Source organism: Castor canadensis, chromosome 15 (assembly GCF_047511655.1).
Source record: "Castor canadensis chromosome 15, mCasCan1.hap1v2, whole genome shotgun sequence".
Taxonomy (NCBI): domain Eukaryota; kingdom Metazoa; phylum Chordata; class Mammalia; order Rodentia; family Castoridae; genus Castor; species Castor canadensis.
Genome location: NC_133400.1, coordinates 80,698,137 through 80,724,338, shown reverse-complemented (window position 1 = coordinate 80,724,338; position 26,202 = coordinate 80,698,137). Strand labels below are relative to the sequence as shown.

Genomic DNA, 26,202 nt, shown 5'->3' with positions numbered 1-26,202 from the left:
AATTTGAACTCAGTGGAAGTGAAGAAGGTTGACTTCTGAGCACCCGTGTTAGGCAGACATGCAGTTCAGAGTATAAATGAGAAGCTAGTGGATAACACCAAGGTGGCCTTTTCAGAAAGAATGAAAATGGCTTCTTTTGGCGATCAGGAAATCATTGTCATAAATCTGTTTCTTTTTTCAGCTGCCACTCAGAATTTGATCCTGCATAAGTTTTCTATTTTGATGACTCTTTGCCAAAATCTTCACTGTGGTATAGGTTTTAATGTATGAATTAAGTGACACCGTGTAGCCAGGATGTGCTGTGCACTGGGAGGAGCAGCATTTGAGAAGGGGTTAGGTGAAATATGATTCGGTGCACTGAGAACCCATCAAAAGCAATGCAGACTATCTTTTTCTTGTTTGTGATGTGTCTTTGGATTTCAGGTATTCTAAGCTACAAGAAACAGTAAACTATTCTCATGGACTTCTTTGTCTATAATTAACTCTAAGTGGAAACAAGTCTAGGGTTTTGTGCACCATGTAATTAAGACATAAGTGGTAAGGATTTGTGGGGAAAGGAAACCTCCATTTTATTTTCTTTCTGAAAAATTCATGCAATGCATAACTAGAAGGATCAAACCAGTCCATCAATAATGATGAAGTCTTTCTTAGTCTTTGGACCTGGAGTGTTACATTGTGAGATACATATGGGCCGAGGGGCTGAGGTCTCTATCTGGGAAGTTGAGGCCACAGGATTCAGCTTGAGGTTTGAGGCTAACCTAGGCTACACAGGGAGACCCTGTTTTAAAACCAGCTAACAAACCACACACACACACACACACACACACACACACACACACACACAGAGAGAGAGAGAGAGAGAGAGAGAGAGAGAGAGAGAGAGAGAGAGAGAGAAGAGACCATCTCAAGATAGGCAAAAGAAATAGGTCCCAGAGAACATACTCTCTTTGGTAGTTAAGAATTGGCTCTACAGGCACTGTTAAGAATAAAGATGGATGAAATTCTTCTCTTGGAGGGAGCATTCCTAGAGGAGAGTGTATTGCAAGATGGAGAGGACAAATTCAGGAGCAAATGGTGAGGACAAATTCAGGAGCAAATGGTAGTTGTCACTCTGACATCACAGTTGGAAGAGAAGACAATTAAAATCAGATCTTGCTCTCCTGATCAGATCTTCTGAAATAAATAATAGCTAAGACTTTTCTGGAAGGACAGCTCATAGTAGAAGCCTGAGCATTAAAAAGGAAAGTCAGAGACATCAAATATTGCTTTAACTATGAAATAAATTGTGGCTGCAAATTTCAAGGCCCTCAAAATGATTCCAAAAATAATAAAAAGAAGTGAGTAGCTAATAGTAATGATACACTGAATTGTCTTTTGATGTCTTGATTTTTAAGGGGTGTGTGTATGTGTGTGTGGGGAGAGAGAGAGAAAGACAGAGAGAGAGAGAGAGAGAGAGAGAGAGAGAGGGGAGAGAGAGAGAGAGAGAGAGAGGAGAAGAGAGGAGAGGAGAGAGTTGAATGAGTGAACAAGCACTGTTGTTTAGGAGCTAATAAACACCCATGCGTTTTGAATTAATGAGAACCATGTTAAGTGGAGGCAGTCAGCAGAAAAGAAAATCTTGTTAAGGATAAGACAAACTGTACAAATTTGCCAAGCCACTGTCTGCAGGAACATTTGATTCTAAAAAATGATTTTCAGGTCTATAATCCTTGACAAATGGACTGGTTTGGAGTTTTGCTGTAGATGTTTTGCTATCTGGTTATAATTTGGACTTCCTGTGAGATGGGTCTTGAGGAAGAGATGAAGAGACTCAGTGGCGACCTCCTGGTTTCCATGGATCTAACCATGGTGCTTTCAAACAACATAGACTCAGGCATCTCCCATTAGGTGTTTCCTAGTCTAGTCTCTGTCAAATTGTTTTTACCTCAGGACTCTCCTTTCTTGATGTCAGGCCCAGACTGTCTACTGTGACCCTAAGGCAGGTTATATTTGGCCTCTTTGTCTCTCCTAGATACAGCCTCGTACTCCATACCCTTTCCCTCAGCATCTTACACTTGGCTGCCTATTACAGAGTCCTGCCAATTGAAAAAAGTCCTTTCCTCTTGATGAAACTTCTGGTTCCTTAGTTGGGCTCACTTTTTCAACCTCATTTTATCTAACGATCATAGCCTGTCTGAAGAACTCTCCAAACCCTAGGATAAACTCCACCAAAATAACAAAATTGATAGTTTGAAGTAATTATTTTACTGCCTTTAGTATACTTGAGAAATACTTTCTTCAACTCTAAAATTTTATTCCAAGAAGGAACTGGAACAAATTAGATTTAATGGATTGTTCTGAATGCTAAAGACAGTTGAATGCTTCAAAATGTTTTAGGTGGTAGAATGTGAAGAAATTGCCACATTAAAATCTTTGCCCTTTAACCTAGACCATAAGCCTGGAGGCAGAACCTTCCTGGATGTCTGCTTATGACCTTAAGGTTATAGCAGACAGTAACCAAACCTGACAAGGTGGAAGCTATCACGGAGGAACAGCTGAAAGGCAGCCACCTTTTCATTGGGAGGTTAAAATGAAAGCAGGAAGGAATGAGCCCAAGGCACTACTGTACCCTTATGCTGGACCTCAGCTGGAGCCTTGGTTTTGTCAGGTAGAAAATGAAGGGTATGTAGTCATCCCTTCTTCTCTTGAACCCACTGTTACCACCCATGCTTCTACCTATTCTCAGACTCTGAGGTTTGAACAATGTGGACAAACCCAGTTGAATGAATCCCATGAAGCCTCATGTAAGATAGACATTTAAATAGAAAAAATGCACAAACATCTAGTGACATCCATGAGCATGGTCATCCTTGCCCCACTTCAACTTAATGGCTGATGCTCTGCACACAGCAATGAGTGGGGCAGATGTGGGTGAGAATGTTTGCCTATTGTGTCCTAAAGCAGCCACAGGTTACTATGATTGTGGTGGTTTAAAAAGGCAGTCAGTGCCCCTTCCTCAAACTTGGGGACTATAGGGTAACTCAGTGGAATAACCAAACTGTGCCAGTTACCAGTGTGAAAAATCAAACCTTGTTAAGGTCAGACTTTTTGGCCTTCAAGGCTTATGGGAGAAGATTCTGAGGCTTGTGTTACATTTGGAACATATCTTCAGCTTGTAGACGGGTTGGATTTCACAAGGATTTGGGCTAGATGTTTGGCTTATAGAATGTATTTTGCCTTAGAAATGATGTTTTAAATGGTAGCTCAGTTCTCAAGCCAGTCCACAAAAAAAACCTACTTAAGTCTGAAAATGGTTTTGATGCCATAAAACTGGGTATTTGTAATAAAAAGTAATATTCAGTGCTGTGGCCATATGAGTGATTTAAAAGTGGAAAAATGTTATATTTAATACCATATATGCTGATATTTAGGTGAGAATAGGGTTAAGTGAAGGGAAATAAGAAAGTATGTGGAAGCTTTTCGAGATTCTGAGGGTACATCTAGGATATTTCAAAAGCTTTAGAGTTGGTGGCATTGCTTCCAAGGAGTGGGTGGCCTAGGAAATGCTTCTAAGGAAATGGGATAGCTTCTTTTTCATGAGTAAGTTGTTTTTTCTTTCTTTTAAAGAAATCTGTGTGAGAGAGCCAGGCATGGTGGTGCATACTTGTTATGCCAGCACTTGGGAGACAGGTGAGAGGATTATGAGTTTGAGTCCAGCTTGTGCTACATAGTGAGACACTGTCTCAAAAACAAATGAACAAAAAATCCCACCCAAACCAAACCAAAACAAAAATCTGTGAGAGGTTTGGGAAAGAGAAGGGGGAAGGAGAGAGTTCTTTTCAGTGATAAGTGACCAAAATGAAAACACATCAGGAGGGAAAAGTTGAGTAGAGAGTGTTTTTGAGCCCAAAAAAGGGATTTGGCAGAAAGGAAACCAAGGTCACAGTTGTAGAAGAAGTGTGCAAATCCCTTTGCTTCAGGAAGGTGGGGTGAGTGCTCCCTATGACAGGACCGTGGTTGGCCTGGGATATTTTGGGGACTAATCCAGTGGACAATGGAAGGACTTGTGGAAAGAACACTGCTCACAGAGGGTTTTCAAGATGCGCTTACTACCCAGCACTCTGTTTAGAACTGCAGAACAAATGGTCTTACTCCATTTTCTATGGCTATCACAGAATACTAGAACCTGGGAAATTTATAAAGGAAAGTTGACTTTAGCCATGGTTCTGGAGCTGGGAAGTCCAAGAGCCTGGATGGATCCATCACCTGCTTGGCTTGTGTCCTTCATAGTGGAAGGACAGAGGGGTCATGTGATGAGAGAGGAAGGAAGACAGAGCCTCGGAAACTGAAGTCCTTTTCATAACAACTGGATCTGATGTCAATTTACTCCCCCAAGGAGAACTCACTCACTCTTGTGAAACAGGCCTTAACTCATTCATAAGACCGAAGCCCTCGTGACCAAACACCCCTTCAAGGTCCTACAGCCAGCCTCTCAACACTGTCATATTGGAATCAAATTTCAACATGAGTTTCTGAGCAGGCAAATAGAACAAATGGTAAGGAATTTTACTTTAGTTCACTTTCTGGGTTAAGTAAAATTGAATTCCAGGATTTAATTCTTACTTTTGACATATATATTTTTGTCTCCCTGTTCCTTTTATTAAACTCACTTTCTCTGCTACTAATGAAACACAAAACTCTCTATTTAAAAAACCTAGCAATTAGCCTTGACTCAAGTAATTTAAAATTGATATTAAAGTTAAAAAATTTAGACCCATTATGTTATAGAAATATTATAATTTGTTTTTCACTGATTTCTCATTTGTATTTAAGACAGAGAAAACACTTTATTCTGGCACTCTCTAGGAAGAAATAAATATCCACAAAAGTAGCACCTTTATCAAGAAATTATATAATATCTTAAGAAGAAAATAATTTTCAATTTCTCTTAATTGCTTATAGTAATTGACATAAAATATGCTGATTACTGATCTTAAAAATCTATTTATTGGGTTGGAGGCATGGCTTAACTGACCAGGTGCTTGCCTAGCAAGGCCCTGAGCTCAAGCCCCAGTTGGTAGTACTACCAACCCCCCACCAAAAAATCCTATTTATTAATAAAAGTTATTTTAGTGAGTGTGTATGATGGCATACTCCATAATCCTAACTACTTGGGAAGTAGAGATAAGTGGGTCACAGTCCTAGGCCAGCCCAGGACCAAAAAAAAATTGGTGATACTCTGTGTCAAAAACAAGTTTGGTGTGGTGGCACACACCTGTAAATTCTAGCTATCTGGAAGTAGAGACAGGAGGACAGTGGTCTGAGATGGCCTGTGCAAAAGCACGAGACTCTACCCGAAAAACAAACTAAAAGCAAAAAGACTGGAGACATGGCTCAAGTGGGAGAGCACCTGCCTACCATGCATGAGGCCCTGAGTTCAACCCCTGAACTTCTAATAAATAAATAAATAAATAATTAATTAAAAAAAAATTCTTTTAGACTCTCTGGGGCACATGATAAATCTGGGAAAAAGTGCTTTGAGAACCAGAAAGTAATGCCACTTCAACTTTTTCATACCTTCAGAATTTCCAGAATCCATATGTTGCTGTAATTGGTTATTTTAGGGAGCTGCTACCTCATGTTGTAATCAGATTTTATATTCAGTGTTTACAGATTGGATATTTTCTAAAAGGGTCAAAATTAAGTTGCATTAAAAAAATTCCTAGCTTTGGACAGTTTTTTTTTTGACAGAAGTCTAGGAGTTATTTGAAAAAAATCAACGGGTAGCTGAGAATGCTGCATGCTTAGTGTATACTTCCTCTCAGTTTGCATGAACCTGTCAACATTTAAAGCAAGCTATCTGTTAGTTCTGTCCCAGTCACTAACACCAGTAAATGACTGTTAAATTGACACGAAGAAAAAAAATAACTCTCAACCAACATGGCACACATTAAACAAGTTACATAATATATACAAACACATATAAACAGTGTCAGATATAAGCTAAACATGGCACTCAAAGGAAGTCAGAAGCCTTCTGAATGACCACTGCTTCTAGAATCTAGGGGAAAACATAATACATGCTAAATACCACGCAGGGGATGGGGAAATTTGAATGACTTCAATGTCATATGTTAACATTTGAAGACTTTGTAATAAGCTACTGTCTTTGAAGATGTTAAAATCATCTCCATGAAGAGCAAAGAAAGAGGAAATGGAAGAAAATTCCAGGGAGGAAGTATTTTAAATAATTTTATGTAATACAAGTGGCCTTATTTATTACTTTGCCGTAAAGAAGTGGCTTCTTACCCCACGAGTCCTTTACTATCGAAGTTCGTTTTAGTCTTCATCTCTCTGAATACAGACACATATATTGATGAAAAAGAAAGCCTTTCATAGTGACTTGTGACCCAGTGCCTTTGGCCAGGGTGAAGGCCGACCTGTGTCCTGAACAACTGAATCGGTGCTTTAGGAAGGACTTTAGGAAGTCCTTCTACTAGGCACACCGTGTCCTTATAGCTACTAGGACAATGCTCTTAAATGAAGTTGTCTTCTGAGGACAACGTCTAATTCACAAGGTTTTATTTTGTTTTCATACAAATGTGACATTTTCAAGGGCTTATGCTAATTCTTTCTTTCCTTCTCAGAAGGAACTGAAGCCAAATTTGGATTTTTTTTGACGTGCTGGGATTTGAACTGAGGGCCTTGTTCTTGCTAAGCAAGTACTCTACCACTTAAGTCACATTCCTAGCCCTTTTTCCTTTAGTTTATTTTTCATATAGTACCTTACACTTTTATTTGGGGCCAGCTTTGCACTATGATTCTCCTACTTCTGCCTCCCCAGTAGCAGGGTATACAGGTGTGCACCAGCATGCTTGTCCAAATTTGGATATTAGTCTGGATGGGATCAGCCTTTTGGACATTTGAACTTATTGTTAATGAGTACTGACCAGCAGACCAGCAGTGTGAACAGGAGGTAGGAGAGCTGGAGATGTGGAATCTCAGGCCCGCCCACCCTCTGCGTTTTCACAGTGACTACAATCACTGTGAAAGTGACTAGAATGCGCTATACTGCTTGGCTTCTCTCTGAGCTTCGTTCAGTATGATAGGTCCTGAGCATCCTTGCCTGGACTTTTCAACACTGAGACATCCTCTGCTAAATTCTCACGTTTTACCACTTGCTGTTGACAACAGCTGGGAGAGCCCATTTTGGCAAAGATCCTCATGTCTTTGGGCAACGTACCAAAAAGACTTTAAAAGTAACAGTTTGTGTAAATTCTCCAACATGTGACATATCTATTTAGGATTTTGGTTTGGTTGTACTGCTAACTGAACAACTTATAAAAGATGCATATTGAAATGCACTAAATAAATGGCAGGTCACTATGAGTAATAAAACCAAGAGAATTTTAAGTTTTCTAGGGGTGTGATTTTAAATTAAGGTTTTGCAATTTATAAAACTAAAAGGCGTGATTGATCAGTGATCATTGAAGCAACTTACAATTTCTTCACTAAAAAAAAAATAAACCACTGTTTTTATTTTTTCCTTATCATAGAAGATAATGCTACTGGTTAGACCAGACTCATACCTTTATATCCTGTGGGTTGATATCAGGATTTGTTTGACACCGCAGAGGTCCCAGAGTTTGAATATGAAAAATATAGAGTAGAAACTCATTCCGTGCAGAGAATGGCCAGCCCACTTCCAGGATGGTGTCATTGATGGCGCTTGGTCCGATATTGTGAAGCTGCAGGCAAGTGACATGTCATTGAATGGTACAGCACTAGGTGGGGAGATGAACCCAACCTGTTTTAAAAAGTGCCTATCACTGGGTTTACATCAACTGGACTCTGACTGTAGGTAATAAAAAAATGAAGGAGGAGCCTGGTGTGCTGGTGTTCAGAGAAAACTCTCCAGTATGAAGCTCTAGGTGTGGGTTTTCTCAGAAGAGACTTCAGATGCAGCATCCCTTGTTGAAATGTTTGGGACCAGAAGCATTTTGGCTGCCAGATTTTTTTATGTGAATATTTACACATACCATACATAGTGAGATATTTGGGGGATGAGATCCAAGTCTACACACAAAATTCATTGATGTTTTATGTTCACCTTATACACATAGCCTGAAGGTAATCTCACATATTATGTTCAATGTTCCTGAGTTTTGACTAGGACCTGTCACATGAGCTCAGATGTGGAATTTTGCACTTTTGGAGTCACATCAGTTTCAGATTTTTTTTTTGTCAGTTCCGGATTTTGAATGCACACTTTGGCTTTTCAAATCAGGGATACTTGCCTTATATATAGCAAGTTTGATAATTGCAATGTTAACCTTGGATTTGTATTAATTTAATGGTAGCATTAGAAATGCAATTTTAATTAAGGGCTTTCAAAACTTTGTGATTCTTCCTTTACATTGAAATTTGCCTCCTCTTGCTTGACTACTGACTCGTCAATTGCAACCATATGTGATGCACTTTCTTTCACCCTCTGGGAAAACAGCCATCCATCAAGAACCAGAGCCTGTCTGTGCTCACTACAGTGTGTTTCAAAGCTGGGCTCCTTCTGTTTTAATCAGCAAACCCCAGGGAAAGAAAAGCGACATCTCATAAAGAAGTGGACTTTTTAAAAAATGTAATTTAAACCATAAATTTCATACTCGGAAGACACAAAACAGCTTGTCCAAAACCCTAAGCACATTTCAATTTATTGTGGTTTTAAAAATTCACCTCAAAATTATCAGAGATCCTCTTTTTCCCATCCCCCCATTTTGACAATTATCATCTATAAAACAATGTATTGTTGTCTTTGCTTATTAGGTGGCCTAGTTAATTCACATTATCAAGGAAGTGTGACATTCATTGGTACAGTATATTTTGAGACGTGAGAATAGCATGCAAAAAACATTTGATGACTGCCATTGGCACCACAGGCAATTAGCCTAAACTTTTAGGATCCATTTATGCTAAGATTAAAAGTAAGGCCATGATGAGAATGACTGAGCCAGAAAGTGTTTTCTAACTTTTAAGTTTGACCACTCTTGAGCAGAAACTGGTGCACACAAGTTTAATAAGTTATCTGGAAGCTTTTCACTTTTTTACAGTGAGGTTCTTGATCTGAGTAGCATTGAACAAGGTTATCCTTTGGATGTCAGCAAAGCTTAAGGCACAGCTTTGAGCCAGCTCTGACCAGGGCTCTGAACCTGAGCTGGAGGTTGGGCAGATGACAGGTTTTTATGCTAATGTGACCCAGGAGTTGAGGATTCTTCCCCATTTATAGAAACAGCTCAACAGTTTGGGAAATGACTTTATTGTTAACCAGAGAGATTGCTATTTATGTCCATTGAAGCTTGAGCTAAAAGTCATATTCAGAATCATTACATCAGTAGCATGAGTTACACAGGAAAGGAAGATGAAGTATTAATGGAGGAGAAACCTCAATTAGAATATGTTAGCTTTTTTGAGGGGGGGAGTGGTACCTTTATACACATAGTCTGAAGGTAATCTTATACAATATTTTCATATAAACTCAGGGCCTTGCACTTGCTAAGCAAGTGCTCTACCACTTGAACCATGCTTTAGTCCTTTTGGTTTCTAGTTTGTTTTCCAGATAGGGTCTTGTGCTTTTGCCTGGGGCTGGCCTCAGACCATGGTCCTCCTATCTCCACCCGCCATATAACTTAAATTATACAAGTATACCACCATGGCCAGCATCTTGTTGAGACAGGGTCTAGCTAACTTTTGCCTGGGCTGAACTGGAACCACAATTCTCCTGTGTCTGCCTCCCAATTAACTGGGATTACATGCTGGCTTTTGACAGTAAAAAGTTAAGCATTTTAGGTATGTGTTAACAAATCTTTTCTCTATTCACAACTTGACACTTGAAGTAGGAAGAGAACATTGGTTCCATTACATGTATTACTGTTCGCCTCTGAAAATATTTTACTAATCAATTGAGTATTTCAAATCTCAGAACAAGTTGCTCATTTCCAATTTGGGATGTATGAAGGAAAAGTAAAATTATTCTAATCTGCTAGACACCCATCTCATTAATTATATGTCCATTTTTTATGTACAATAGTGAATAATTCATAAAATTTTCTGCTGGTACCTTACAGTTGGTGACCTTTAGTTTAAGAGTTGGATAAATTTTAAGGATATCTGAAAATGTAGGAAAAAAATAAAGTCTAGGGAGCTAGTCATTTCAGTGTATAGGATCTCCAAATATTAAAAAGAGAACAAATAATGAACATAAAAAAAAGAGCTATAAGAAAACACTATGTTTCTTACCATGTAATGACTGTCACCACGAGGAGCAAGAGATCAAGTCAATGGGACTCTACAGAATACCCACTCCAGATATTGTGATAGGATAGCATGTATCTGGGCAGTACATGAAGCTTAGACCTTGGATTGGGATCTTAAAAATGTTGTGTTTATTATTGAAGACAATTAAGAATCAACCCCAACACACCCTTAGCAAAGAAAACAGCTACCTCATAAATATGCCCCACCAAGGGTCCAACTTCCTCTTCTTTGCGAGGTTCTTCTTCTGCTTGCCAGTTATGAATGGGCAGAACGATCTGGGGAGGGTGGGATACTCTGGAACACAGAACGATGTGTTAATTTGCTGCTGATGGCCCATAGAAAGAATGTTTCATTAATGTATAGTCCTCTGACAGCAGAAAAACAAATGGCTTTCATTATATTTGAGAAGATATTGCCTGTATGGAAAAAATATTGAACATGTTGCAGCAAAATGACTGAAGTGATGGTGAAGGATCTCAAAGAGCTCCCCCTGTAGGCTCTGAACTACTTACTGGTCTCTACTCCAGAGAGCCACCATTTTATAGCAGCTTGTGTCTTGAACACTAGTGGGCAGAGCAGAGAGTATGCTTGAGTTGAGATGAAGAATTGAACACACACACACATGTACATCCATCTGTCCTGTGTATGTTTGTGTATATATAGATTATATAATCCCTGCTTCAAATCATATCAAGAAATGGGACTCGTGTGTGTGTGTGTGTGTGTGTGTGTGTGTGTGTGTGTGTATAAATACATTTTCTGGTTAAGAGCTCAGCATAGAAAAGTGGTCATTGTGTAGTCCTTCTTTCTAGATTTCTTTGGCTTCCTACTAGTGCAGTCAGACCTCTCATAAGGCCAGCCTCAGACCCCAAACAAAATAAGCATAATTGAGTCTTAGAGTTGTCCTATTAATAAATCAAGGGTGAGAGAGAGACAGAGTTAAATGATTTTATAATGCAAGTAGAATGTTAACTTGATATATGGGTATATTTTTCTGTAGTGTATACATAGTGAACATTGTATAAGTGAAATATAGTATGTGTCATTATTCCATATTAAAAACTTATTACAAACCAAATTATTATTTTAATAAAATCTTTAAAAGCATAATTCCCAAAACAGTGCTTTCTAGAAGTTTCTAGGTCAAATGTATCTTTAAAAGAATTCCTACGGAATTCCAAGATGGCGGCTAGAGGTAGGAAGCAGAAAGCGACCCTCCTATAGTGAAATCTTGGAGAGACGCTGGAGACACACTTTGCAGGCATAATCACCGAGAAAAGGCATAACTTTGACTCCTCCACATCTCCAGCTGGCGCAGAGAATCTCCACTTCACGTTAAACGGAGAACCGAGGAGGCCCCCGGGCCGCCAGTGGCCGGCGCCCATACGGCTTGGGAAGACGCGGACCAGGTGAGCTTCGCGGTACCGCGGTTCCCCCACAGACAAGCCTGGGCCAGAGCAGCATAGCCCCCTGGACAGACTGACCTCCACCCGGGAAAAAAAGAGAAACTGAGTACTAAGCAATAAGAACAGTTAAGACACGCTGGAAAGAGGGCGGGGCGCCCTGAGCGCTGAAGATTGGGGGAAGGGAATCCTTCCCGGGACTGTAAATAAACGAGCCAGGCGGGCCGGAGAGGCTCTGGCGGGAGCGGGGCGCGCCAGCAACCAGGAGCGGGGACGCTTGTGAGAGGAGGGAAGACCCACTTCCCACGTGAACTGTAAATAAACACGCAGGCCTGACAACGCGGGGCAGTGTCGCCTTTCCCAGTGCTTGGAAAGGGAAAAGCCTGTAGCAGAGGCCCCCCTCCCCCGCACAGGAGAACTCTGAGCAAACAAAGCCTGTGGGACCAGGTGAGTGCTAAGCTCACCCCAGAGATCTGCATAAATAACACCGCCAGCTACAGGCTGAGAGCAGCAGGCAGGCGAGCCACAGTTGCAGATACCACTCTCAGAACTGCCTCCAGACGCTTTTTTTTTCTTTTTCTCCCTACCTTTGATGAGAGAACAACCGAATTACACCTGCAAGCCGAAAAACTCACTGAAACTGTATTGCATTTGAACTGGGGACACTTGGTGGGGCTTTTTTTTTTTTCTTCTGTGTGTGTGTGAGTGTAGTTTTGTTCTACTTTATGCATCACCTTTGATGAGACAACTACAGAACAACATCTGAGGCACCAACTCCAGGACTGGAGATTGAGACGGACATCCAAATTATTAAGACTGAAATTGCATTGCATATAAACTTGGAAGTTTTTTGGTTTTTTGGTTTTTTTTGTTTTTTTTAATTTTCTATTTTCCATTTTATTTTAATTCATTTTTATAAATAGATATTACTTTCATATACTTATTTTTTATTTTTTTTATCTTTGATTTTCAATCCTCTCTCTGTCACTCTATTGTCTGTTCAGCTTACTGTCGATTAGTACACTAACACTCCCTGTTTATACCTTTGAAACTCTCTTGTCTGATACCTTGTTCTGCTTTCTCCCTCTTGTCTGTATATTTGTTTTCCCCTTTTCTTTAACTTCTTGCTTTCCATCTCAGCTCACTCTTCCATTCTCAATATTACCATTGTTATTATTACAAGCTAGAAAATACTTAATTACACACAGTACAGGGACAGTAACAACACCAAGGACAATGACAGGAAGACAGAAAAAACAAGGAAACCAGTTTCCCCACAGCAAAAAATTAGTACAGGAACCAGAGGGGAATGAAGAGAACAGAAACTCAGAGCCAGACTCCAACAAAATGAAGATAAACTATGCCAAAGGACCCAATGAAGCCTACAAGAATAATTTAAAAGAAGACATACTACAAGTACTCAATGAGAATTTTATAGAGATGATACTGGATAGGGTCAACCAAAATGTACAGGAGACACTCAAGAAATTCCAAGACAATAAAAATAGAGAATTTGAAAAAGCAAAAGAAGAAATAAAGGAAACCATAGAAGCACTGTATAAACACCAAAATGAAAGAGAGAACACAATGAATAAATGGATAAATGAACTCAGGACAAAAATAGACAACAATAAAGAAGAAAACAGCCAGGATATGGAAAACCTCAGAAAAAAGAACGAAACAGAACTGCAAAACAAAACGGAAGGCCAATCCAGCAGAATAGAACAAACAGAAGACAGAATCTCAGAACTTGAAGATGAAATGGTAATTAAAGGAAAAACTGAAGAACTACTAATTAAACAACTCAAGACCTGTGAAAAGAAAATGCAAGAACTCACCGACTCCATCAAAAGACCAAACTTGAGAATCATGGGCATCGAAGAAGGAGAAGAGGTGCAAGCGAAGGGAATGCGTAATATATTCAACAAAATAATAACGGAAAATTTCCCAAATCTAGAGAAAGATATTCCCATACAAATGCAAGAGGCCTCCAGGACACCAAACAGACCAGATCAAAATAGAACTACTCCATGACATATCATCATTAAAACAACAAGTTCAGAAACTAAGGAAAGAATATTGAAGGCTGCAAGAGAGAAAAAACAAGTAACATACAAAGGTAAACCCATCAAAATCACAGCAGACTTCTCAACAGAAACATTAAAAGCAAGAAGAGCGTGGGGTGAGATCTTCCGGGCACTGAATGAAAATAACTTCAACCCCAGGATACTCTACCCAGCAAAGCTATCATTCAAAATAGATGGAGCAATAAAAGTCTTCCATGATAAGCAGAAACTAAAACAATATGTGACCACAAAGCCACCATTACAAAAGATTCTGCAAGGGATCCTGCACACAGAAAGTGACACCCAACTTAACCATGAAAAGGCAGGCAGCACCAAACCACAGGATAAGAAAAAGCAAGACAGTAGAGAGTAACATCAAGTTAGGTACACACAATCAAACCTTCAAACAACTAAGATAACTAAATGGCAGGAATCACCACATACCTATCAGTACTAACACTTAATGTTAATGGACTTAATTCACCCATCAAAAGACACCGTTTGACAAAATGGATTAAAAAAGAAGATCCAACAATTTGTTGCTTACAGGAGACTCATCTCACCGACAGAAATAAGCATATGCTTAGGATGAAAGGCTGGAAGAAGATTTACCAAGCCAATGGCCCCCGAAAACAAGCAGGAGTAGCAATACTTATCTCTGACAAAGTAGACTTCAAACCTACATTGATCAAACGAGATAAAGAAGGACATTCCATACTAATAAAAGGGGAAATAGACCAAAAGGAAATAATAATCATCAATCTGTACGCACCCAATGTCAACGCACCCAATTTCATCAAACATACCCTGAAAGACCTAAAAGCATATATAAACGCCAACACAGTGGTTGTGGGAGACTTTAACACTCCATTATCATCAATAGGTAGGTCATCCAAACAAAAACTCAATAAAGAAATCCAAGATCTAAAATATGCAATAGATCAAGTGGACCTAGTAGATGTCTACAGAACATTTCATCCAACCTCTACACAATATACATTCTTCTCAGCAGCCCATGGAACCTTCTCCAAAATAGATCATATCCTAGGGCACAAAGCAAGCCTCAGCAAATATAAGAAAATAGAAATAATACCATGCATACTATCTGACCACAATGCAGTAAAAGTAGAACTCAACAACAAAAGTAAAGACAAAAAACATGCAAACAGCTGGAAACTAAATAACTCATTACTTAATGAAGAATGGATCATCGATGCAATAAAAGAGGAAATTAAAAAGTTCCTAGAAGTCAATGAAAATGAAAACACAACCTACCAGAACCTATGGGACACAGCTAAGGCAGTCTTGAGAGGAAAGTTTATAGCCATGAGTGCATATATTAAAAAGATTGAAAGATCCCAAATCAATGACCTAATGATACATCTCAAACCCCTAGAAAAACAAGAACAAGCAAATCCCAAAACAAATAGAAGGAGAGAAATAATAAAAATAAGAGCTGAAATCAACGAAATAGAAACCAAAAAAACCATACAAAGAATTAATGAAACAAAAAGTTGGTTCTTTGAAAAAATAAACAAGATCGATAGACCCCTGGCAAACCTGACTAAAATGAGGAGAGAAAAAACCCAAATTAGTAGAATCAGGAATGCAAAAGGGGAGATAACAACAAACACCATGGAAGTCCAGGAAATCATCAGAGACTACTTTGAGAACCTATATTCAAATAAATTTGAAAATCTAAAAGAAATGGACAGATTTCTAGATACATATGATCATCCAAAACTGAACCAAGAGGAAATTAATCACCTGAATAGACCTATAACACAAAATGAAATTGAAGCAGCAATCAAGAGTCTCCCCAAAAAGAAAAGTCCAGGACCTGATGGATTCTCTGCTGAATTCTATCAGACCTTTACAGAAGAACTGATACCAACCCTCCTTAAACTGTTCCATGAAATAGAAAGGGAAGGAAAACTGCCAAACACATTTTATGAAGCCACTATTACACTTATCCCAAAACCAGGCAAAGACACCTCCAAAAAGGAGAACTATAGGCCAATCTCCTTAATGAACATTGATGCAAAAATCCTCAACAAAATAATGGCAAATCGAATTCAGCAACACATCAAAAAGATTATTCACCATGACCAGGTAGGCTTCATCCCAGGGATGCAGGGGTGGTTCAACATACGAAAATCAATAAACGTAATAAACCACATTAATAGAAGCAAAGACAAAAACCACTTGATCATCTCAATAGATGCAGAAAAAGCCTTTGATAAGATCCAACATCATTTCATGATAAAAGCTCTAAGAAAACTAGGAATAGAAGGAAAGTTCCTCAACATTATAAAAGCTATATATGACAAACCTACAGCCAGCATTATACTTAACGGAGAAAAATTAAAACCATTCCCTCTAAAATCAGGAACCAGACAAGGATGCCCACTATCTCCACTCCTATTCAACATAGTACTGGAATTCCTAGCCAGAGCAATTAGGCAAGAAGAAGGAATAAAAGGAATACAAATAGGTAAAGAAACTGTCAAAATATCCCTATTTGCAGACGACATGATCCTATACCTTAAAGACCCAAAAAACTCTACTCAGAAGCTTCTAGACATCATCAATAGCTATAGCAAGGTAGCAGGATATAAAATCAACATAGAAAAATCATTAGCATTTCTATACACTAACAATGAGCAAATGGAAAAAGAATGTATGAAAACAATTCCATTTACAATAGCCTCAAAAAAAATCAAATACCTAGGTGTAAACCTAACAAAAGATGTGAAAGACCTCTACAAGGAAAACTATACACTTCTGAAGAAAGAGATTGAGGAAGACTATAGAAAGTGGAGAGATCTCCCATGCTCATGGATTGGTAGAATCAACATAGTAAAAATGTCTATACTCCCAAAAGTAATCTACATGTTTAATGCAATTCCCATCAAAATTCCAATGACATTCATCAAAGAGATTGAAAAATCTACTGTTAAATTTATATGGAAACACAAGAGGCCACGAATAGCCAAGGCAATACTCAGTCAAAAGAACAATGCAGGAGGTATCACAATACCTGACTTCAAACTATATTACAAAGCAATAATAATAAAAACAGCATGGTACTGGCACAAAAACAGACATGAAGACCAGTGGAACAGAATAGAGGATCCAGATATGAAGCCACACAACTATAAGCAACTTATCTTTGACAAAGGAGCTAAAAATATACGATGGAGAAATAGCAGCCTCTTCAACAAAAACTGCTGGGAAAACTGGTTAGCAGTCTGCAAAAAACTGAAACTAGATCCATGTATATCACCCTATACCAAGATTAACTCAAAATGGATCAAGGATCTTAATATCAGACCCCAAACTCTTAAGTTGATACAAGAAAGAGTAGGAAATACTCTGGAGTTAGTAGGTATAGGTAAGAACTTTCTCAATGAAACCCCAGCAGCACAGCAACTAAGAGATAGCATAGATAAATGGGACCTCATAAAACTAAAAAGCTTCTGTTCATCAAAAGAAATGGTCTCTAAACTGAAGAGAACATCCACAGAGTGGGAGAAAATATTTGCCAACTATACATCAGACAAAGGACTGATAACCAGAATATACAGGGAACTTAAAAAACTAAATTCTCCCAAAACTAATGAACCAATAAAGAAATGGGCAGGTGAACTAAACAGAACTTTCTCAAAAGAAGAAATTCAAATGGCCAGAAAACACATGAAAAAATGCTCACCATCTCTAGCAATAAAGGAAATGCAAATTAAAACCACACTAAGATTCCACCTCACCCCTGTTAGAATAGCCATCATCAGCAACACCACCAACAACAGGTGTTGGCGAGGATGCGGGGAAAAAGGAACCCTCTTACACTGTTGGTGGGAATGTAGACTAGTACAACCACTCTGGAAAAAAATTTGGAGGCTACTTAAAAAGCTGGACATCGATCTACCATTTGATCCAGCAATACCACTCTTGGGGATATACCCAAAAGACTGTTACTCCAGAGGCACCTGCACATCCATGTTTATTGCGGCACTATTCACAATAGCCAAGTTATGGAAACAGCCAAGATGCCCCAGCACTGACGAATGGATTAAGAAAATGTGGTATCTATACACAATGGAATTTTATGCAGCCATGAAGAAGAACGAAATGTTATCATTCGCTGGTAAATGGATGGAATTGGAGAACATCATTCTGAGTGAGGTTAGCCTGGCTCAAAAGACCAAAAATCGTATGTTCTCCCTCATATGTGGACATTAGATCAAGGGCAAACACAACAAGGGGATTGGACTATGAGCACATGATAAAAGCGAGAGCACACAAGGAAGGGGTGAGGATAGGTAAGACACCTAAAAAACTAGCTAGCATTTGTTGCCCTTAATGCAGAGAAACTAAAGCAGATACCTTAAAGCAACTGAGGCCAATAGGAAAAGGAGACCAGGAACTAGAGAAAAGGTTAGATTAAAAAGAATTAACCTAGAAGGTAACATACATGCACAGGAAATCAATGTGAGTCAATGCCCTGTATAGCTATCCTTATCTCAACCAGCAAAACCCCTTGTTCCTTCCTATTATTGCTTATACTCTCTCTACAACAAAATTAGAGATAAGGGCAAAATAGTTTCTGCTGGGTATTGAGGGGGGGAGCGGGAGGGGGTGGAGTGGGTGGTAAGGGAGGGGGTGGGGTCAGGGGGGAGAAATAAACCAAGCCTTGTATGCACATATGAATAATAAAAGAAAAATGAAAAAAAAAAAACAAAAAACAAAAAAAAAAAACAAAAAAAAAAAAAAAAAGAATTCCTACACCTTCAACTGGCAACATCTCTTAGGCAATCAGGCATCTTGTGCCCTTTTGGGGTTACCAAATAACAACTTCCATCTCAAACAACTTCAACTGTTGTCTTTTCTCTCTTTCTTTGGGTAATCTAAAGTATAAAGCACAATTTATTGGGTTAATTTGACCTTAGGGTAAGTAATTTAAATTCAGTATGTCTCTTTTGCCTCATGTGGAAAATTATGATGCAGTCTAGGTTGCATACCACAAACGATTGGAAAAAAATCTCAAATACTTTTGTTCAAAGTCAATTTGGCTGCATTGTTTTTTTTTGAAGTGAGTGGATGAAGTGCACTTAAAAAATGGACAACTCACAAAAATGTTGCTAAATTGTGAAGTCCTTTGCACATGTCCTTAATGTGCACTTATTAATAAAAAGTGCACTGTACTACTTTGCTGGATGACAGCTCAAAATTCTTTACCTTTATATTGGCTCACCATTGTACCATATTCTCTGCTTCTCCTTGCTTTGATTGAATCTGTTCAGCTCAAACCTGGAGCACGTGGTAGGGACAAGAACACCGGATATGGCATGTGACCGACAGGCAGAATCCCAGAGAGCTTGGGCTGCCATTTCCACAGTCTTGAAAAGCTCCCCACCCAAATCTTCACTTTGTTCTCAGCTTGGCAAGAAAAAGTGAGTCCATGTTCAGCATCCATTATCCATTGTGAAACGTTAGGGATTTTTTTTTAGCATAGAAAATAAATATATAATAGAAGCTGAACACATTTTCTTTGGAAAATTTTGATCTTATGGTCCTCAATCCTGTAGGACTTGTCATAAATTCTCTAGGATAACAGAAAAATTAATTTTTAGACCTTGACAGGCATTGTGGAGACAATCTGGCTGTAACTTCTCATTTTATACACAAAAGGAAAACTGATGCACAGAGAAATGAGCCAGTTGAAGAAGAGGACTGAGTGCCATCTTAAGTATCTAAGCTATCTTCTCTGTTTCTAATGCACAACACACCTCAGGGTCCCCTGAGCTGCAGTGATATTTAGTAAATATGACTTAAACTTCTTGGCATAGTTCATAACAAAACCAAATGGAAATCTATGAAGAAACATAATTTATCCCAGGCCATGGCAGAATTATTCCAAAAGTTTGGATCAACTCATTTACCCATTGAAGACCAATGCAAATCTGGGGAAAGATGCTAAAGAATAGCTCCCAACTAAATCAGTTTTATACTGTTCATTGTTTTTCTAGAAAGAGGGAAGCAAGCCAAGAAAGAATATAATCAACAAATTGGCCTGGGATGAAGAGCTTATGCAGCAATCTAACCACACTTACTGAACAGCCCTTCTCCTAAAATGGAATGTACAGCATTATGCATTGAGATCCTCAAGTAATGAAAATGTTGGGGTACTGTTAGCACACATAGACTATTAGGAAAGGATTTGGAGGGAGAATCAAGGAATTCGTTTTTTTAAGTAAATTTTTTTTGACGTATTGGGGTTTAAATTTAGGGTTTCACACTTGTTAGGCAAGCGATCTCTCACTTGAGACATGCCTCCAGTTTAACTAAATTTTATTTTGCATAATTTTAGATTCTCATGTGGTTGTAACAAATAATATAGAGATACTCAAGATACAGAACATTTTATCACAATATGGATACCCCATTTATAGCTATACTCATTCCCCTGTGCCCCCACCCTTTGCTTGTCTCTTGACAATTACTAATCTGTTCTCTACTCCATAACTCTGTAAGTTCAAGAGTATTATGTAAGTGGAATCATACTTTCTGGGATTGGCTTTTTTCACTATAATTCTCTGGAGATCCACCTAGGTTGTCCCATATGCCAATAGTTTATTCCTTTTTATTTCTGAGTGATACTGTATGGTGTGAATGTAGCAGGTTGTTTGCTATTCACCCACTGAAGACCATTTGGGTTGTCTGCAGTTTTAGACTAGTACAAATAAGTTTCTATAAATATTTACATAGGGGTTTTTGTATAAACTGAAGTTTTCATTTTTCTGGTGTTAGGTTTTTGATAAATGAAGTTCAAATTTGAGGACTCTATAGTTTGTTGTGAACCCTGTTTTCAAATCCTATTAATCCCAAATAGCAAAGGCTACCATTTCTTGTCTGGAGCCATGTTGGTTTTACCTGCTGTGACAGTATCTTGTGCAGCCATTCGTCATTCATAATTTTGATCTCTGTTAATACAAACCTACTCAATCCTAATTATTCTACAAAAACTGCAGTCCTTTTCCTGTTTGTGGGCTCAATATGTGTGGTGCTGTCTTTAGTGGCTAAATTTGCTACTTAGAAAGCTACACTAAATCAATCCTTGGAACAAACAAAAGGCATGTAAACCAGCAAAGACAATGTTTGTGCGGTCTAATGTTGAAACAAATGAAGTAGTTATCAGTATTTTTCCCACAAAAACCTATTTTAGTTTATTTTTAAACTATAAAATAGCAGTAAATTTTTAAAAAAGTGTAAGAATAGTACATGGCAAAACACAGCAGAATAAATACTATTGGTCAGAAGAAAATAATATTTTCCTGAAGACTGAACATGGAAGATTTTTCAACAGAGCAGCTGTTTGTTCCTTAAAAAATGAAACATTGGAACCAATATTTTTGCTGCTTATTCAGAGAAAGCAGTTTGCTATGTAAAATGGTCAAAACAAACTTTAACATTGTTTTAGAAAATAAATTGTGATTAATTATTGGACATTAATCTAGCAATTAAAACAATTGCATCCACATGAGAAACCAAATTTTAATTGACTGCTTGGATTACTAGAAAAAATGAATTGAAATTTCCTTCTTATTTAGCATGAGGACAGAAATAAAATTGAAAACATTTATCTCATAAAATGAATATAGGAGAATAAAGACATCTACAGTAAGCCCTTAGCTATATTGGATTGTGTTATTTCTTACTGAATAAAAATATTTCCCAATTCAAAATTTTGGAATTATGAAACAGTTTCAAGTTATTTTAGGTTAGTAAAACTAAGCTTAAAGAATGAGATAAAAGTTCATATATACTTGTTGAGAGTTTTGAAAAAACAGAAAAAGAAGATACTAAAAATAATTCTCGTATTTTCTTCTCCGAGTTTTAAAAGCAGTATTTTTCTCACGTCTGGTAGAGTGGCTCAAGTGGTAAAGTGCCTGCCTTGCAAACATGAAGCCCTGAGTCCAAACCCCAGTACTAATGAGAAAAAATATGTGCAAAATAGTATTTTTCTCATTGAGAGAGATATGGGAATGAAATTAGAAACCAACAAAAACAAAACATATCAATTAGCTCCAAATATCTGTAAATCAGAAAGGTCACTTGCTACAAGTCAACACTTGTCTTAAAGAGGAACTCACAAAGGAAACTAGAAAATACTTTGAATGGACTTATTATGAAACCTAATATATCAACATTTTGGAGAATGCTGGTAAAGCCATCCTTAGAGGAAAATGTATAGCACTAAATCTTACATAGGAAAATAATTCCACTATTCATTGGTGGAAGTTCTCCAGAGAACTAGAAAAAGAAGAGAATATCAAACTCTAAGCAGGAAGGAAGAAATGACAAAGAAGCATTGAAACCAATGGAATAGGGTAAAAAAGAAAGAAGAAAGAAAAAAAAAAGTTGGCAAAACCCCAAACTGGTTCTTTGAAAAGATCACTAAATTCTAGTCAGATTCATAGACTAAAAAGAAGATAAAATGAAAAGATATAAATTGCCAATATCAAGAATGATGGAAGGGGCATTACTACAAGTCCCACAGACATGAAAAGGGAAATTAAAGAAAATGATAAACAACTTTACACTGACACATGTAATAATGCAGATGAAACAAACAAATTTCTTGAATGAAAAACTACCGAGACCATTCAAGTAGAAATAGACAGTATGACTAGCTTTATATTAAGAATGAAATTTAACTTAAAAAAAATCTTCCTTTAAAAAAACTCCTCAAAACTGCAGAGTCTGATGGCTTCACTTGTGAATTTTGCCAAATATTTAAAGAAGAAATAATATCAATTCTACACAAATTCTTCCAGAAAATAGAGCAAACAGAGGAACTTCTGGCTCATTTCATGGGCCTAATGTTCCTTAACACCTGAATCAAAAAAGAATATTGTAGGAAAATAAAACTACAGATCAATACCTCTCACCAATATAGATGCAAACAACACTATGTCACTAACAACATTTTGACAAGTTGAATCTCAGAATATATAAAAAGGATAATCATTGTAACTAAATATGTTTCTTCTCCAGAATGCAAGTTAGGCTTAAAATTTGTGAAGGGGAGAGGAAGGAGACAGAGGGTGGGGGGATAGATGGCCCCAACAATGTATGCACATATGAATAAGTGAATAAATAACCCCCCAAAAAAATCTCAAAAAAAAAAAGAACTTTAGAGATTTTGGTTAGAAATAAAGAGATGACTTTCTTTAAAAAAAAAATCAATTCACCACTTTCATGGATTAAAAAAAGGAGAGAAAAATTATAGGCACAGAAAAAGCATTTGACAAAATTGAACATATTCTCAAGAAAAAGCTAGAAATAGAAGGGAATATTCTCAACTGGATGAAGAAGATCTCCAAAAACCCTGCAGTTAACATTCAACTTAACGGTGAGAGACTGAATGATTTCCTTGTAAGACTGAGATTAAAGCAAGAATGTCTCCTTCATCACTTCTATTCAGTCTTGCCCTGGTGGTCCTAGTTTGTAAGGGAGGGAAAAGAAATGAAGACTAAACTATGTAGCAAATAATTTAACATTGCACATGAAGAGGTCTGGATTTTGATCTCAGTTTCTGGGGATAATCTCTAAACCTTCAGAATCTTATTCCTGCTAGCAGTGAATACATTTGCTTGGGGCCTTGGCTCACACTGGATAATTTAGGGTGGGGGTTGTCCACAGCAGAGAGACCAGTAATGTGACTTAGGATGGGAGCTTTAGTCAACTTGGAGACTGAGATCAATCATGTAGGCAGGCAAGCTATCAACATGCCTATGTAATGGAGTCCTAATAAAACCTTGAACTTTGAGGCTTGGGGGAAATCTCAGTTGGTAATAATCCTCCATGCATATGTCACAATGAAAGCCAAGAAAGAATCATGTCCTAACTCTGTTGGGAAGGACAGTGGGAGCCCTGTTATTGGTACTTCTCCTGATTCCACGTTATGTCTTCCTTCCCTTGGCTGATCTTAATCTGAATCTTTTCCCTGTAATAAACTGTGATTGTGAGTATGAGAGCTTTTGATGAGATTTGTGAACCCCTCTAAGGAATTTCTGGACTTCAAGATGGTTTGGGGAACCACTCAAAATCGCTGTTGGTGTTAAAAGTGAGAGTGGTCTCTTGTAGTGTCTCTAATTTTGCAGTTAACCAAATTTTTGCACAATGTAGATTGAAAATTAAGATGCAAAATTGTTTTTTATTCACAGAAAACATGGTAATTATATTTAAAAATCTCCAGAAATCAATAAACAGAAAAGCTGCTACAACTTAGGAGTTTCCCAATGTAACAGGGCATACTCCTACATTTCAAGACTTATTTTATGTGTAGCTCAATAGGTAAGAATAGGAAATCCAGAACTTGCACATCAATATGTGATTTTCAACAAAGGTGCCAAAGTAGTCTAATGGAGAAAGGATCCTCCTTTCAACAGATAGCATAAGAACAACTGGATATGCATAAGCAAAATATGCTTCAGCCCTTACCTTACACTATATATGTAAATTATCTTAAAAGTAATTGCAGACCTACATAAAACCTAAAATTTTAAACCTTCTAGTGGAAGACACAGGAGAGAATTTTTGTGACATTGGAAAGGCAAATACTTCTTATGGATGCAAAGAGCACAAATCATAAAAATTAATCAATTGAATCTCATCAAAATTTTAGACTTTGATCTTTAAGCAACATGCTAAGAAAATGTAATCATAAACTACAGACTGAGAGAAAATATTTGTAGGCTACATAGACAACAAACAATTTTTATCCAGAATACATAAGGAATTTTGACAACTTGTTAATAAGACAAACAGCCCAGTAATGAATGGGTAAAAGATTGAAAGAGACACTCCACCAAAAAAGAGAGATGGATGGCAAACAAGTATGGAAAAGTTCCTCAGTGAAACCAGACATTAATAAAATGGAAATGAAAAGACATTTACTAGAATGGCTGAATAGAAACACACATAAAACCCACGCTGGCAAGGATGGAGGGCAGGAATGGAGCACAATGGGAACTCGCACACATGGCCAGTGGGATGCAAAATGGAAATGGTACAGCCCCTCTGAAGAACAGTTGGGCAAAACCTGGCCTTATGCCTGTTCACACTGGACTCACCAAAGGGTGAATTTCATTTCATGTAATTTATATCTTAAATTTGACTTTAAAAACAAGCCCCGTAAACTGTGGAAAGGTATTCACAGTATGTCTGAGTGATTAGTATCTAAATTATTGACTATAAATGAATTCCTGCAAACTAATAAGAAAAAGTCAATCCTTTTAGTGGAGACATGTACAAAATACTAACAAGAATTTTCCTAAAGAAGAAGAACAAAGACTCACAAACACATAAAGAAGCATCTCGATTTCATTTAGGAATTAGGGAGCTACAAATCACACACTCAGCTATGTATTATTTCTTATCTATTAGCCAAATTAGAATTCAAAGCTGGACCACTCTGAGAGTTAGTTCATAATGTGAAGCAAGGGAAGCTTCCACCCACATCTTGTTGGAGTGTCATTTGGTGCAAGAATCTTGGAAAGAGGTATTATTGACTAAAGTTAAATGGTGTATACTGTCTGATCTTGAAACTACGCTTTATACCAATGCTGACATTCTCCATGTATGTATCAGAAGACAGTATGAAAAAGGTTGTGAAAAGAAAAAAGAAAAGTCCCAAGTGTTTATCGAGAGCAGAATGGATAAATGATGGTGTATTTTTATAATTTAATACTCTTGAACAATTAAAATGAGTGAACTACAACACATGCCCTAAAAAGGTAAATCTCAGCTGGGCATGGTAGCACACACCTATCATCCTAGTTACTTGGGAGATGAAGGTGGGAGAATTGCAAGGTCAGCTTGGGCAAAATCAGGAAGAGACTATCTCAAAAACGAAAATATAAACAAAAAGGCTGGAGGTGTGGCTCAAGCTGTAGAGTGGTTGCCTGGCAAGTGCAAAGCATTGACTTCAGTCCCCAGTACAACCACAAATAACAAACAAACAAAAACATTTGTGTGAATAAAGAAAAATGACAGAAGCATATAGATAAAGCTCAAAAAACTATGTCATAGATGGGAGAACATGATCATTTCAGAGCATGCATTCTGGAGAAGGTTGCCTCTGCTTCCATTCTGGTTCTCTATTTTCCATCTATCTAGCCTTAAAGTCCTTGTGCCACCATTACATCACTTACAAAAGGTGGGTACTAGATTATATCAGGATGAGCTAAAAGGAGGTAGCACCTAGAAAGCATTAGGTGGTAGGCATTATTATTTTTTTTCAATCCACTAGGGGGAGCCACAGTGGTACCCAGGCAGCAGGGCAGAGCATCATGGGACAGCAGTAGGAGGGCCATGGTGACCATGGCTCTGCATGCAGAAATCCACAGTTGTCATCACAGAGGAGTGCAAGTTACTCAGGA

The 26,202-nt window shown here is 37.9% G+C and overlaps 1 protein-coding gene across 1 annotated transcript in view; it reads right to left on the bottom strand.

Annotated features, from left to right (window-relative positions):
• Positions 1-26,202, bottom strand: part of Itga8 (integrin subunit alpha 8) — a 179,615-nt gene that overhangs the window by 33,948 nt on the left and 119,465 nt on the right. The window contains exons 24-25 of the mRNA XM_020171319.2: positions 10,476-10,581; positions 7,569-7,727 (exon numbers count right to left, since the gene is read on the bottom strand). Coding sequence (XP_020026908.2) covers positions 7,569-7,727; positions 10,476-10,581 — 265 coding nt within the window. The remainder of the gene's footprint in view (positions 1-7,568; positions 7,728-10,475; positions 10,582-26,202) is intronic.